This window comes from Thamnophis elegans, chromosome 2 (assembly GCF_009769535.1).
Source record: "Thamnophis elegans isolate rThaEle1 chromosome 2, rThaEle1.pri, whole genome shotgun sequence".
NCBI lineage: Eukaryota > Metazoa > Chordata > Lepidosauria > Squamata > Colubridae > Thamnophis > Thamnophis elegans.
In genome coordinates, this window is record NC_045542.1 from 75314550 (window position 1) to 75331333 (window position 16784).

General features: G+C 39.9%; 1 protein-coding gene across 1 annotated transcript; it reads right to left on the minus strand.

Moving 5' to 3' along the window:
* Positions 1-13896: 13896 nt before the first annotated feature.
* On the minus strand, positions 13897-16574 carry LOC116523950 (sulfate transporter-like). Its single transcript, XM_032239043.1, has 2 exons — positions 15963-16574; positions 13897-15498 (listed from the first exon to the last, which is right to left on the minus strand). The coding sequence occupies exons 1-2, from the start codon at positions 16572-16574 to the stop codon at positions 13897-13899; spliced, it is 2214 nt and encodes a 737-aa protein (XP_032094934.1).
* Between the last annotated feature and the right edge of the window lie 210 nt (positions 16575-16784).

Here is a 16784-nt window from a genome sequence, read left to right on the forward strand (position 1 = left end):
TACTGTTTCAGAGACCAGAAATATTTAGTTTTTGGGTGGTCCCTTCAGATTGCAGATACCATTTTAAGCTTTTTTTGTAGCAATAACTCTCAAAAAGAACAGTATTTTTATTCAGATGAATCCAATGAAGACAAAAGGATCCCATCCCATATCTTTTAGCTTATTACTTCAGAAAAATATATACTATACAATATTGTTTAGTAATTGTACTTTCCCAATTAGACAGACTAAAGGTCAGGCTTCCAGATAACACCCCCAACGAAATAAAATTCCAAGGCTTGACATTCCTCAAAGTTCCAATTTATTAGAGATGTCACGTTGGCACATCTGGAAAAACCCGAATCTGAAAGCATCCAGGTTTTCCCCATCCAATTGAAAGTTCACAACCCTGCTTAACACCCACACCTTCATCAAATGGTCCAATCCATTCTTCAGATGCAACTGGAGACAATCCCCAGTCACTCCCATCCAGATGCAGGCAATTGTCCTTGATTCCAAGGGCCAAGGTGGCGCAGTGGTTAAATGCAGCACTGCAGGCTACTGCTAGATCAGCAGGTCAGCGGTTCAAATCTCACCGGCTCAGGGTTGACTCAGCCTTCCATCCTTCCGAGGTGGGTAAAATGAGGACCCAGATTGTTGGGGGCAATATGCTGACTCTCTGTAAACCGCTTAGAGAGGCCTGAAAGGCCTATGAAGCGGTATATAAGTCTACTGCTATTGCTATTGCTATTCCCAAGTAAAGAATGTTGTTATGGCTAAGTGTCCACCACTCCAACAAAAATACACTTCCCAATTTCCCAGGCTCAAATATGTGGCCATCAGGAAGCAAAAAAAAAAAATGGCTTTCAAAACTGACACTAATTTTTGTGTGTATATGCTTTCTTCTAGGTAAAAACAAAAATGCATTTGAGTTTAACAATAAAAGAAGAAAACACACCAGTTTTTTTTAATATGAAACTTGCTTTGCTAAAATCCTGAAGGTTTATTTATTTATTTATTTTTGGCTGAGTGGAACAGAATGCTTGCTTTTCTATTTCACACCATTTGCTCTTGAATTAGATAGCAACCCTTAGGCTAACTTGCTAAAATTGCATTTCTTTCTTTCTTTTAAAATAGAAGAAAAGTGGCACTAACTACTCCTTGGTAGATCAAAGAAATTAGCTAGTCAAATGGCAGTCTGTTTCTAGTCATACCTTTACTAATGTTTTAACCTGTACTTTAAAATAAACAATTCTAAACTTTCAGTCTGTGATTCAGTTAAGTTTGTCCTAGGCCTCCAAATAATAAAATTAACCATCTCGCCCAGCAATAATCAATTGTTCTGGGCTACTGGATATATTTGGGATTTTGAGATCATAGATATTTGCATCATGTGAAAGATCTGAAGCCATAATAGCACTATCTAGTGATTACCATAGTATTTGAAAAATTGCACCTAAGAATGGAAGAGATATAAATATTTAAAGAATAACAATTAATAAAAGAAATAAAAGAAAAAATAGATATGCTATGTATTTATGGAACTAAGAAAAATAAGATGCATTTTATAAATGAATGAAAATGGTGGTATAATCCTATGTAGCATAGCAGATGAAGAAAAGCATATTTATGAATGGTAGGTCTAACTAGTATCTGAGAAAGCATGAGTAAGATCATCTCGGTTGTTGTGAATATTGAAATAGGTGGATGTTATATTCCAATGAATGGAAGAATCAAGAATGAATTCAGGGAGACCATACAACTTTTTGAATAAATATAATGGATAGAAAAAATATTCTGTTGGATGCAATGGAGGGATTGGTGGGAAAGAGGTGAAAGAACACAAAAAAGGTGATTATTGTAGACTATTTGGAAACCCAGAAATAAGAGTTCGGTCGGTATCTGCTTAGATAATGGTTGCTTGTTTTGGTGACATAGCTTAAACATTTATGTTCATACAAACAAACAGAAATGGAAAGAACATAAATCTGAATCCACAATTGATTCAATTGTTTATGATGAAAGATGGAGAAAATTTGTGAAGAATATAAAGATGGATGATAGGTTCTGAATGTGGGACAGGCTATTATTTGATAACGAGGCAATCTGTGGAGGGAAAAATGGTTATAGAAGGAAAAGAAAGAAATGAATGTAAAATAATTGCTGGAAGAGACGGTGCAAATCCTGCTTGGAAAAAGTATTAGATGATAAATTAATCTCCCAGTGCAGAATTCATTGAAAACGGTTGTAAAGAAAAGATATGGAAAATGCTTGGAACAGAGTGAAAAGAATTATGTTACCAAGGATTACAGAAATGTATGCAGTTAACTGAATGGGACAATGAAAAAAGGAGGCTAAGCAGGGATTTTTGAAATATCGGTCCTGCTCATTCTTGTGACCAGGAATGAAGAATGTTGGAGAATGGAGGAGCTGTGTCAAGCCAGCCTCCCTCAGCAACCAAGAAAGAAGCCACTTAACTCCATTTTGCAGAATTAAGAGTACTTTTACTGGTTATGAAAAGATAACAGCTAAGCAAAGCAAGATCTGAGGCAAAAGCGCGCAAAATCATAGATATCAATATGTAGCCCAACGCCCTCCCCCTGGTAACCCCACCCCTAGTCCAATCTGCGAATCCCTCAGGTGTCATGTGAGTTCCATCTTCAAAAAGCATCATCAGGTTGGTATGCAGGACAGTTGGCCTTGGCGGGTCCAATCACTATCTCCAGCATGCGCAGTAGATGGTGAGAACAAAAACTCCCTTTTCACAATCTCTCTTGTACTTAAAACTTCCCTTCCCAAATACCATGCCTCCCCCTCCCCATTTCAATGGCAGCCGAAAAGCAAGTAGCGAAACAGAGGCTGACTTCCTGGCAGTATGCCAAGATACAACAAGATACAACTGTTGACTTTCCCGTAGAAAGACATTGGGAAGAGTTTCCTGGTTTTTATCCTCCTCGACACCCAGATGGATCTGGCTATTTTTATTTTATTTTTTTTATACTAAAAAAATTCAAACCAGTTTTGAATGTCTTTCTTTTGCCAGCTTTTCTCTGACACGCTCACCAGCCCTCCCAAAGCAGTTGGCCTGATTTCCTTCTGGTTTTGGAGATGATCCAGATGATGGATACACAGACAGATGGACAGACAGACAGAGAGACAGGGAGACAAGCAAAGAGAGCCACAAATCCCTTTACATAATGTCTTTCTTGCATTCTGGAGAACTGAAAGGAGAAAGGGGATGCCTGAATGAAATGTGAAATGTGACAGACTGGGTGAGAAAAAAAATGCATGTAAAAAGTGATTGATGAAAAATATAAAGATGTTGCACAGCATATAGTTAAACTGCAGAAAGAATAGTTAATTTGCAAAGAAGCCAAGAAAATGCTGAGTGGGATGGATAGAAATAAAAAAAACCTAATGTTTTTGAACTGCATGGAAAGGGATAGTCTCCAGCAGAGTAATGAAATTAAAAATAAAAGTGATGAAGTTATTTGAGAGAAGTGAGAGAGAATGCCAAAATGAGCATTTTTTTTATAGATGGGAGAGATAGTAATATGTTGAGAAGCAGAATTGACACAAATGCTACAAATATTATCATCTTGGGGGGGAAACTGAGAGGAAATAATAAATGCTCTGATAATCCTAAAAATATTAAGACTTCAAGTGTCAATTGAGGAGCAATTTGTGCTTGTGTTGGTAATGTTAGAAATGGGCTGGTTACAGATATCAATATTTATGTATTTCACTATATAGGCAAAGTTGGCTGAGAACACAAACAATTTGCAGCAAATGTCTAATAGGCTGTATGATGCAGCAAGAATTGTATGGTTCAGTACCGTTCAGATCTTAAGTCAGAATAGCTCGTCAATAGTTTAACAAAGCAAATGAATTTAACAATTGCACATTTTCATAAACCTAGAGTAAGCATTTGAATAGTAGTATGGGTGGCCAAAGTGTCCCATGGACAAAGGCTGTGTTCATAGAACAATTACATGTCCAGGCCTTGCCTAAAACCTGCAGGCTTGTGTGTTCTTGGTAGTAACTGGGCTGGGAAAGCAGTAGTGCATGACCTCAACGTGAGACAAGGAAAGGATTGGGATGGAAAAAATGGGAAGCAGGCAGATATATACCAATCTTGAAACCAAGATGATTGGAGTTAATAGTGGTGACTGAGGAAACATAGGGAAAGGAACACTAAGAAGATTGAGGCAGAGTAGATGGACCGTTTGTTTATCTCAAACTTAAAGCCAGTTTAGGCATGGCTATTGATAGCCTTGGCTCCAAGCACACAATACAACTGATCCAACATGAATGAAATCAACATGCCAAAAGCAGAAGGCTGCTATTGCACTGCAAACACTGCCTCTTTTGAAGGTGTATGTGTTATTACAATGGAAATATATAAAAAAAAAGGTAGAGCTGCTTTTATCAGATTGACTGGTCTGTAAGTACATCATGAAAAACACAGAAGTTGAGCGCAATGGAGATGTGGCTTTTCAAGAAGCATGTGAGTACTTCCAATGAGGGATGGTGAATTAACACCTTGATGTTTACAGAATAAGCATATTATCCCAAACAATCTGAGTCCTCATTTTACCATCCTCAGAAGGATAGAAAGCTGAGTCAACCATGAGCCTTTTGGAATCAAACTCCTGAAGCGAGCAGTGAGTTAACCTGCAGTACTGCATTCTAACCTCTGCGCCACCATGGCTCTTAGGTAATTAGGAAATGAGTGATGATCTGAAGGGTTTCCCAGTGAAACAAAGGGCACAAGATGAACCTCTGGGAAGGCACTTGGTATCTGCACATTAGTCTCATCCACATTAGTCTCAAAGGAGGAAGTGCAACTTCATCCAAGACCAAAGGTGGAAACATCTCTGACCTAGGAGCCAAACAAGCCCAGTCACTTAGGATTGAGATAAAAATCAAGAACAATTCAATTCGCTATCTTTTTATATCATCAATGTATCAAACACAAAACTGCCACATTCAGTGCTGTTGCAGAGATTTTTTAAAAAAAGAAAATATTACTCAAAATTTTTAAAAAATCCTCAGCCAGCCCAGCTGCTTCTCCACATAATTAACAGCTACCATGCAATCTGCTGACAGTCATAACTTGTGCTCCCTTGTAATGTATTGTTTTTCTGGAATAAGGCAATCTATAAATCAAAACAAATGGCAAGGAACAGATTTTCATAGTCCTGAGAGACGAGAGATTGTAGGGTAGCCTAGGGGCATTTAAGATGAGAGGAAATCTTATGGAGAGCAAAGTTCAGGCTTTGAAAAATGTATGTTACCCAATCTGCAGGTTGCCCAACCTACATGTTGCATCTTCTTGTTGATCTTAACTTATTCTGCAATAAGTGAACAATATTTTTAGAATGTGGTGTTTTGCTTTTGTTTCTGTTGTTTTGCCTCACAATCCCACCCCATTCATTGCAAAATAATCAACTGTTTAATGATTTCCTGATAGGAATTCAAAAGTCATAATTTTTCCTGCTCTAATTATATATATGCAGACAAGTAAAATTTTCATTTTGATCATATCATCATTGTAGACTGTCAAGGAAATAATATAATACCTTCCTTACTCGGTTTTATACTCCTTTTTCATTTTAGAGGAAAATTATGTAGTGACTGCTGAAGGCACATCTGAGAATTTACTAATTTGAAGAATTTGGAGACACCACAGTGACAAATTATCCAATTCTGAGTGGAAACTATTTTATCTCTACAAATTTCTTTATGGTAATCGTCTAAATTTGTTTTACATTCTGTAAAATCTGTACCATGGAATATGCCTCATTTTCACCTGATTATCCATCTATCAGTATATCTAAATCCATGTACATTGTAGTTAATCTCCCTGAAAATAAATGAGGTTAACTTCCAACTGAATATGGGCAGGATTATAGGCTAATCTGGTTGGATTTTCAGATTAGATTCCTCCTAAAAAAATACAGGTCACATTACTACTTGGTATTCATAAGCATCCCAAGAACATTTGTTTTGATATAGTTTTAATATAAGTATGCATTTTATAGAAAAAAAAACCAACAATAAGATTTAGTCACTCTTAGTTACATGAACCTGTATAAATCTTGTTCCTTTTTCAAATTTAATTTAGCATCCATAAACATACTACAGATCACTACAGAAATCAGTGTAAAAATACAGATAGATTCTGCATTTTAATCTCCATTCCTTGTCTAAAGCACTTACTGATATTTTCAGTAAGTCTTTCATCCCCTCCTTCCTCTTTCAACAATATCCTTCCAACTCTGACTTATGTATAGTAATTTTTATTAATTTATAGTTTGGCAATACAAATAAGAAGCATTAAGATAAATAAGATAATAAACAAAAGAAAATAAAGACAAGATAATATGTAATAATGGTGTATTTAGACAAGGTAATATTTAAAAATTAGTCAGTGAACAGTCAAAATCTGCTTAAAATTACAGACAGTTTAACAAAATGTAGCTACATTGGAAGAAACTACAACGGACTGATCCAATCACAGCAATCGCACATAACGAAGATTGGTGTTTCCTGGGTATTTTATAGGTGAGGTGTTATGAGATAGAGTCTGTGAGTACAGCATAGCAATAGCAACAGCACTTAGACTTATATACCATTGCATAATGATTTACAGCCCTCTCTAAACAGCTTACAGTGTCAGCATATTTCCCCCAACAATCTGGGTCCTCATTTTATCAACCTTGGAAGGATGGAAGGCTGAGTCAACTTTCAGCTGGTGAAAATCAAACTGCCAAACTGCTGGTAGCCAGCAGTGAGCAGAAGTAGCCTGTAGTACTGCCTCAGTGGTGGGTTTCAAAATTTTTTAGAACCTCTTCTGTAGGTGTGGCCTGCTTTGTGGGAGTGGCTTGCTGACCATGTGACTGGGTGGGAGTAAGAGGGAGCTGGAACCGGTTCTAAACAGCACTGTAGATTTGTGGAATCTCTTCTATAGAAGAGGTTAGAACTGGCAGGAACCCATCCCTGTATTGCCTTCTAACCACTGTGTCACCATGGCTAGTACAGTAGGACATGAGCTGTAGTTTCAATAAGATCTTGTCTGCAGAGGCACAGTCTTAGCTAATAAGAGGTTGAATTTAACTTCCATTATGTCTTAAAGGTGTGAAAAATGTAAATTTTCTGTGCAACTAAATTTTTTTTGATTTTTTACAGTGTTGGCATTACAGTATCAAATCTGGAACTAAAAAGGCAATTGTTTATCATGGATACCAAAGTAGAATGTACATGATATCTAAATTTGTCCATTCTTTATAATAATTTTTGGGGTGGAGATTCCTGCATATGTTATTTCATTTCCTATTTTAGAAGTCAATGGTCACAGTAAATTATATTTGCACTTACTTTGAATGGATACTGCTGAAATGGCAATTCCCAAGTTGGTTGTCCCAGGAAACCTTTCAGTCTCTTCTGCCTTTTAACTGTTGAATTTAACATCCACAAGTGGTTGCATCATTTCCTTGATTATACATCTGTGATTAGTTATGTGCCTCCAGAATTTTAAGCCCAAATTACATGAAATTCTTCAATGTTTCTTTCAGTTTTGCTTTTTTTTTTTTTTTTTCCAAAAATATTGAGCATGAATGGAAGAACAGGCAAAGATAAGGTGACCAGATTTTCAGATTGGTAAAGAGGGACACCTTTGACCTGGGGGGGGAGGGAGCTGGCCACGGCGGTTACTGCCAGCCTGCGGCCTCGCTAGGGATGTCTGGTCACCTTAATTATACACATCCTCTCTCTCTCTATCCATCCATCCGTCTGTCTGTCTGTCTATCTGCCTGCCTATCTGTCTATCTAGTTATGGTATCCCTCTCCCTCTTTCCCCCGCTCTTTCTCCATCCATCTATCTGCCTGCCTACCTATCTCTCTCTCTTTCTCTCTATCCATCCGTCTATCTGCCTGCCTATCTGTCTATCTAGTTATGGTCTCTCTCTCTCTCTCTCTCTCTCTCTCTCCCTCTCCCTCTCCCTCTCCCTCTCCCTCTCCCTCCCTCATCTCATTATCATCTATCTCAGTGTTTCTCCACCTCGAAGACTTGAAAGTATGTGGACTTCAACTCCCAGAAGGCTGATGCGGCGGGCGGCGCAAATTGCAGCAGGGACGCCCGCCAATCGCAGCCCGATTGCACCAGAGGCTGCGCTGGCGGGGATGGGCGGAGGGGATGGGACTTGGAGTCCTACGATCTTGGCAAGTGGGGATTCCTGCGATGGGATTTGGAGTCCGATGCCCCTGGAGATTGGGGGTTCCACTGGTTGGAAGAAAGTCCTTCTTTGTGCCAAGCACTTTTCCCTCCCAACCGCACCTGGGGGACACAGGGAAAGGCACCTGCTCTACAGCCTGCCCACCCTTGGTCTCCGGGGGCACCACCTTCCCAACGCCGCCACTGCCACGCTGGTTCCTTCACGCCCTGCGGAGTTTCTCGCACACAGGATGGGCGTGACCTGGGAGACACAGGGAAACTCCGCAGGGCGCGAAGGAACCAGCGCGGCAGTGGCAGTGTTGGGAAGGTGCTGCCCCCGGAGCCCAAGGGTGGCGGGCTGGCGAGCGGGCGCCTTTCTCACACACAGGGAGCCGAATCCTTTTGAGAGGGGATGAGCACAACCTGGGAGACACAGGGAAACTCCGCAAAGGGGGAGAAGGAGAGGAGGGCCGTCTCCTCCCCCCAGCCACCCTACTGTGGAGGGACAAAGGCTAGTGGAGGAGGCGGGGCAGGGGGAAGCCAGACCGCGGCCTCCCTAGGGAAGGCCTTCGCTTAAAATTTTCCATCCCAGCCAGCTCACTGATTGGCTGGAGTCCAGGCCAATCAGTGAGTGGCAGGCTGGGCTGGCTTAGATTTTTAGTGTAGAAGGGAATGAGCGAGCAAGCTAGCAGCTGATGGGCGGGGGAGTGAGCAAGCTGCGAGCGCCAAAATAAAGCGGGTTTTTTTTTAGAACGGCCCGGGACGTTGGAAAAATTATGAAAAGGCATGTCTGTCCCGCCAAATGCGGGACGTCTGGTCACCCTAGGCAAAGAAGACTTTCCAATTTATTCTTCTCTTGCCATTTTTCATTTTAGAACCCATCCACCCCCCTTGTAATAATCCAAAGCCCACAAATAGAGTACCCTTCTGAATATGATTTCCACAATATATAGTCATCACAATTAACAGCCATTGCTGCTGACTGTAATGTTAGTCTGATCCCCTTTTACAGTTTTTCTTTTTGGTGGCCTTCCGAACAGTGGTGATTGTATGTCTCAATTTCAACTACAAATCAGTTCTATTAGAAATCCCTCACCAGTCTACTTCATTCTTGTTAAAGCCCTTAACCTTTTTCTTGGAGTGAAGTCGAGTAGTAGCTCTAATCTCTTAGCTATTTTGGTTGCTTATTTTTGCACTTTTCAAACTCTTTTGGAAATATATTGATTAGAATTCTACAAGAGGCTGATTGTACGATAGCTTGGTATAAAGGTATGGCTACCATAATTCTTGACTTATTTTGTAATTCTATCTATCATGGAAGTTTCCATTTTTACAGAACTACCCAACCCCACAAATGTCTTGCCTGGTCATCCCATTCAGTTTCTAACATAATGTGTATCATTAATTTCCTTGTCTCCTAATGTCTATAACATCACCTAGAGTTGAGCTTACTTGAGGGAGACTAAACTCTTTATTTTGCCTTTGTGTCATTGTCTCCTGGATTTCTAGCCTCCTCCCTTCACCACTAACAAAATTGACACTTTTTATATATGACCGTCTTGTTTAATATATGACAATCTTATATATTCAGTCATATATAATGATCTTCCTAGTTTAGACAGATCTCTATGGGCTTTCCACAGTCGCTGTTTGTTTTGACTTATCACTCATTTGGCCATCTCACTACTTCATCACTAAAGGAAGTTTAAAAGCATTCATTTCAGTAGAGAGCCTTAGGGAATATGTCACATTTCTTCGCAGCAAGATTCTCCGCTGCGTTTTCCATTAACTAGTTATTAGCATATGCTGATCTATAAGAAAATCTTCTCTTCCCAATCGTTGCTGAAGTGGTGCAGCAGCCTTTGGTGGGGAAACTTTCAAAATTGCATCCTTGGACTTCTTACTTGCTTTTCAAAAGAAGATGCTTTAAAGGTCAATTGAGGCTTTTCTTGGAAAACAAAGTTTTGGATCTGATGTTCAAACTGGGATTTATCGAGGCTGTGCAAAACTTTTGAAAGGGTGCTTTGCAAAGTGTGTTCATGCCAATAAAGGAAGAAAGTGGCCTAATTCTTTCAAAAAGCTGTTGATCTGCTTGATAATTTTTCTTCAGTTGCCTCTGTGAGCATGTACTTTTATGTTCTGCTAATCTGTCTTCAGACAACTGAAGAATGGCAACTTTACCAAAGGCCTCAAAAGATATTGCTCCTTTGAAAGAGGCGGCAGCCTTCTGAGGCAACTTTGCACAGCTCTAATATTTATATACATTGCTTCTAGTTACAAAACAAACTATTTCAAAATTATTCAAGGTGCTTAACAAGACAAATATTCTTTTTCTACCTAAAGGGTTATTATTACATATTTTTAAAAATCTATCTATTAATGAACTTGATGTACAGGTACCATGAAGATACCACAGGATGTATAATTTCAAAGTAACCATTTGAAATTCATCATTAAGCCCAACAAAGCCCAAAACGTTTATTTATACTATCCATAGATTCAGATGTAACATTATTAGAATTTATGCTATTTATGCTATTTGCCATTCTCTTTGGCAAATAATCTTAGAAATTCTTCTTCCAACAGGCAGCTTTTTCCTATGCATGCTTACACTGAGAGGAAAAACAAATACCTACTTTTTTCATCAAATTTTTAGTAAAGCCCTCCCGGTCATGTGCAATACATTTTCCAATTGCCTGAGAATTTATTATAATTTAATATATTCTGCTCATTTATAACTCTCTCAATACCAACAAACCTGACTTCTCTTTTTCCTGTGTCATTCTCTCGCCCTCTGGTGGCAATATTATTGATGCACAGAGCCTTTCGTTTATTTAAAGTATGTTTATATTCGGCTACAAGTTTTTGATCTGAGGGATGAAGCGAACTTGTTCTTCCCTGCTTCAAAAACCAGGGGGAGAACAAGTTTTTTTGCTGGATGTGGAAATTCAGACCCTTATCTCAAGTTCATGTCACCGATGTGATTAATTACTCTCAGGCCACTTATCATGCAGGCTGGGAGGGTAAAGTGGAGAACCAAATAAGTCATTTGGAGCAATGTTGAGTCACGGAAGCAAGAGCAATAAGGCATTTACAAAACAAATGACACAAAGATGTTTGATTTTTGATTTGTTTCATTAGTATACAAGAAAATAAAGTGAAGGAAGGAAGCATTTCACAGAAGGGAGGACAGTGTACCAATAATTTAGGAGTTCTTTACAGGAAAAAGTACAGAAGTCCCTATAAATTAAATACACTGGATAATTATTAATAATTATTAAACCCTTTTATAAATATTAGCAATAGCAATAGCAGTTAGACTTATATACCACTTCATAGGGCTTTCAGCCCTCTCTAAGCGGTTTACAGAGTCAGCATATCACCCCCACAGTTTGGGTCCTCATTTTACCCACCTCGGAAGGATGGAAGGCTGAGTCAACCCTGAGCCGGTGAGATTGGAACCGCTGAACTGCAGATAACAGTTAGCTGAAGTGGCCTGCAGTACTGCACCCTAACCACTGCGCCACCTCGGCTCTTATTAATTTCTTCAGTTCTCTTTCCTGGCAAAGAGCCCCATCTTGTTGTTAATGTCTCCTGTGCTGTTTCTGCACACATTTTTCCTAAACCTAAAGCTCAGGTTTCAATGTGTTTCAATGCTGCACATCAAGTGCAGGACATCCGGCTGCTCCTAGATCACTTTTTGTAATGCGTGACCTGCAGGAGAGCAGACAGGTTGGAGGTTCTACAGAGGGCAACAAGGAGGGAGATTGACATCCTTCCCACCACCTTTATGCAGCCCCTTTTTTTTCCTTTAAGAGGAAATGGCCATTGTTGAGCAACTAAGGCAATCTTTAGAGAGGTGACAGAAAGAAGGGAAAGCATTTTTATGCAAGTCATTTTCCAAAGCCATTTAAAGCCTGCTGCATTCTTAGGATCACCTTAAGAGCTTACCGTATATACTCGAGTATAGGCCGACCCGACTATAAGCCGAGGCACCTAATTTTACCACAAAAAACTGGAAAAGTTATTGACTCGAGTATAAGCCTAGGGTGGGAAATGCAGCAGCTACCAGTAAATTTCAAAAATAAAAATAGATACCAATAATGTTTTTGAATATTTATTTCAAAGAAAAACAGTAAACTAGCGGTGTATTCAATGAAATACTTCACTCACCTCATGATGCTGATGTCCCGCTGTGATGATGATGTCCCGTGCAGCCGCGGGAGCGATGTCCCGCCTCCTATGACACACGGCACAGTGATTCCTATCATTGGATCACTGTACCAGAGGAGGTGGGACATCGCTATGTGGCTGCTTGCCATAACAAGGAGGAGGTGGGACATCGTTGCAGAGCGGCAGGAGGGGGAGGAAGGGGAATCGTAAGACAGCCCTGCATTACATTAGAACGTGAGGAGGGGGGATGGTGCGGTGCGCGCTGCGTGGCAAACTGACACAGAGGGAGGGGAAACTCACAGGGGCACTGGGCCATTCACGAGTGTCACCCAGCGGCATGGCCCCGCCCCTTTTTCTCCTCCATTTCGGGCAAATTTTTCACTGACTCGAGTATAAGCCGAGGCGGCTTTTTTCAGCCCAAAAAGTGGGCTGAAAAACTAGGCTTATACTCGAGTATATACAGTATCTATCTATAAGATTATATAATATTCTGTCCAATAGAATATTCTTTTCCTGGGGCCAAAGCTATATTATTTTGCATTTCCTTTCTGAACAAATACCAACTTTTCCCTTCCCTTCTGACTCTCTTCTGCTATCTATTCAAGAACAGCTTCAGCTTGTTGGTGCCAGTTAAAGGATTTCTGCTAAGAGTTTCCTCTTTGCTCGACAGTTTAGCAAACCCAGATTGGTCAGATAAGAGGGTGCCTCTCTAGGAAAACCAGTGGGCTGAATTGTTATGATATAATACAACTAAAGACATGTTCCTTTCCTGAGCACAGATATAGTGATAACAATGTTTAGTCTTGTAAAATGAATGAACAATTGCTTACTTTCACTGTGATCAGCTATTTTTAAAGCATGGGTAGGCAATCTGTCGTTCTTCAGATGCAACGGATCTATCATACCTGACCACTCTTAAGGGCTAGGATTGATGGGACTTGTAGTCCTTAATTCTGGTAGGTGCCAGTTGTCTATTCTCTATCGGGCTTATGTTCTCTATCTCCTACCGTTTCTTTTTCTTGTAGATAATCTATAAGGTAGTAAAGCAAGGCATAATTTGTAGGGAGTGTCTTCTTAAATTGGCACAGCCATTGAAAGACTATAAAGCTGTACTATCAGTTCAGACCCTGACTTTCTCCAGCTACATATGTAGGTCAGACTCATTACTTCCTGATTCCCAACCTGTCTATGTATTCCTGATTATTTTGTTGATTAAATACTGGTCCAACTTCATGCAGGATTAAAATATAATTATGCTCCTACTTTGAAGATCTTCCTTTCTTTCCCTTTAACAGTTGCTTAACTAAAGAAATTAAGCAGCTTTTCCCACATCATTTTATCTCCATAGCAGGGACAATGTGGTAATGTAACAACAGAGCATAATTATTCTCTGGAATGTAAAGGCCACCATTTTAGCCTGTCACAACTTAAATGCATCTGATCTTAGGTTATTGGAAGCCAGTCCTTTCTTCTTGGTAAAATAATTCTTGAAACAGTTCCTCAAAAGTTCACATCCTGCTTCAGACAGCCTAGAGAGGTTCTTCCAGACTCAAGGCTATTGAAATGTCCTCGGTTTCTGGTACGAAAGCATTTGTTGCCACCACACTGTCCGACTGTTGAGTTTGATCCTGTTTCTCTGCAAACTGCACAGCAGCATGTATACCATGGAATGAGACCAACTCTGGATCCTGCATCCCAGTGGGCCAGCCTCCTGCCTGGAGCAAACGCCGTATGGATGGGTTACAATTGGCCAGCAGGACCTGTATGCCAATCTTCTTGTAATCTTGGCGCATCTCCTTCAGCAAACTGAGGCCTACACTGTCTATAAATTGCATGGCTCCACAGTCGATGATCAAGGTATGCATATCTATTGAAGCATCGGGACCACCTGCTGAAGCCTTTGGGGTCTTGGTTCCCTTTAGGCAGTTCAACCTGGAAGAAAAACAACTTTGATTTTTGCTCAGGTTTGCTTTAGCTTGAGCTTTTTGTTGTATAGCAGCAACTAGGCATGGATTCACCTCTGTTTTCTGAAAAAGTGAATTTTTAAAGTAGTCTTTGTTTGCATAGTAAAGAGAAGTATCAAAGCGGAAGATCTTGATATTTGCAATGCTAGTGATCTTCTTGTAAGTCAACTGATCCTCATAGATTTCTGAGTCATTCACCTTACCTAGAAGGGTAGCTCGGGGCCGTTGGGTGCGGAAGATGATGCAGAGAAGAGCAAAGCAGACTCCTATCAGAAGGCCCATTTCTGTGGAGATCAGAGATGAGGACAGCATGGTTACACACCAGACTATGGTGTCTATTTTGCTGATCTGCCACATCTTGGGTACTTCAGCAAATTTCTGCAATCCTCCCCTGAGATTAACAATTGTAATAACACCCAAGATGCAAGTTTGCAGTGAATAGAAGAGAGGCGCAATCCACAATAGTACCAGGAGCAGTGCAGCCGAAGATATCAAGCTTGATATTTGAGTATGGCATCCCGTTGATTCTTTCAGCAAAGTCTTTGATAAGGCTGCACAGGAAGCAAAGCAGTAGAAGAAAGATGGGATCAGATTTCCCATCCCAAGGGCAATCATCTCTTGGTTGGCTCGGACAGGATAACCATGCTTCTTTCCAAATATTTCTGACAGTGAAACTGTCATAGCAAAACCAATAATGGCAATGGGTAGAGCATCAACTGCCAGATTTGACACAAGGCTCAGATCTGGGACAGCAGGTTGTTTGAAACCAATGGGAATTGTGCCACAAATTTTAGATTTGTATTTTTTATTGAAGTTAAGGAAGTGTGACAGGAGTGTAGCTCCAATTACCACTAGGAGTTCCATAGGAAATGGAGCCTTCATTTTGTCCTTAAAATAATTGTTGATTTCTTTTACTGGCACAATTAGAATTAAAGCCACCAGGCTGGTGACCAAATCACAGATGTTGGTCTTCCCAATGTATGTGAAGATGTCGATCCATGTTAAAATGAGGGTACCCATTCCATCACGCCGAGGGAGCTTCAGTCCAAACAGAAGATTTATTTGGGACGTGAGAATGGTAAGGGAGGACCCTGTTACAAATCCACTCAAAAGAGGTTCTGAGAGATAAACTGAGATGAAGCCAAGCTGGAGGACCCCTAGAATAATCTGAAAGGAAAAAGCAAGTAGAATTCATGATTTAGAAATAAATACATTGAAAAAGAAGGTGATCTCAACTTGCATTTGTCTATTATTTCTAGTTACAGAAGTTGAGTGTGACAAGTAGATGTTAGATCTGGAACAAATAAATTTTGATAAAATATTAGAAATAACAACTTTTTAAAAATCATCAGTAACTCAGTAGGGCTTAAAATGATTGAAATCACATTAAAGCATATTACATGCAAAAGCTCTCTAAATCAATTCTCAGGACAATTAGAAGTATTATACTGAAGTCCTGGATGGCCTATATGTTTCATGTAGAGATACACTTGTTTGTACTAGAAGCAGCATTATTTTTTTCAGTTTAAAGACTCTTGAGAGCACTAAATATAAAGGCCATTTTTTGCTTAGGCTAGAAGGACACTTACATAGAAAGAAAGTCTTTAAAAAGAAAGATTAATTTATCTTACCTGATAAATCCCAACCAAAAACGTTAGAGTGGTTGCCACTGTGATTGCATAACAACCTCTGTTGCAGGCAACTGTCCCATTCATAGTGGTATTGGCCATCAGATTTGTATCCATGTCCAAATCATACCCTGCTAGAGTAAGTTGCCGGTTTACTGTCTGCCCAATCATCAAGCAAAGGACCCCAAAAGAACCAACACAATTATGGCGCGAGGTAGCCATGGCAAAGTAGATAATAGCACAAAAGAAGTTGGTGTAGAGACCATAAATGGGATCCTGGCTTGCAAGGAGGGCATAAGAGATTGATTGAGGGATGGAAACAACTCCTACCAACACGCCGGAGATGACATCTCCCAGCAGTTGTTCCTTGATGTTGTAACGAGGAAGCCACTCAATTACTGGGAACAACTGTCGAAAGAAGTTGAAGACACTTCGTTGGTTGCAATTGTAATTCTCTTTGGCTTTTGTGAGAAGCTTCTTGATGCTGAAGCCTGGTGTTTCGTATTCTTCTAGTTTGACAGGTATGTAGGAAGATGACTGTGAAGACTGTGAAGAAGGCAAGCTGGAGGTGTCAGTGCTGTTCTCGGACATTTGAGTGATTTTGCCATCTTCCATGACTCCAAAATAGCTGAAAAGAGGACATACAGATATTTTTAAAGCAGAGTGCATGACTTAGGCACAGGGAAAGTTGAACATTAATCTGATGATGCATCGCTAGACGATTATTACAGAACCTATATTGTTATGTCTGTCTGGCAATAAAAAAGGAACAATTCATCCATAGAAACTCAGCACTAAAATTTTGAACATAAAAGTTTGTTTCTA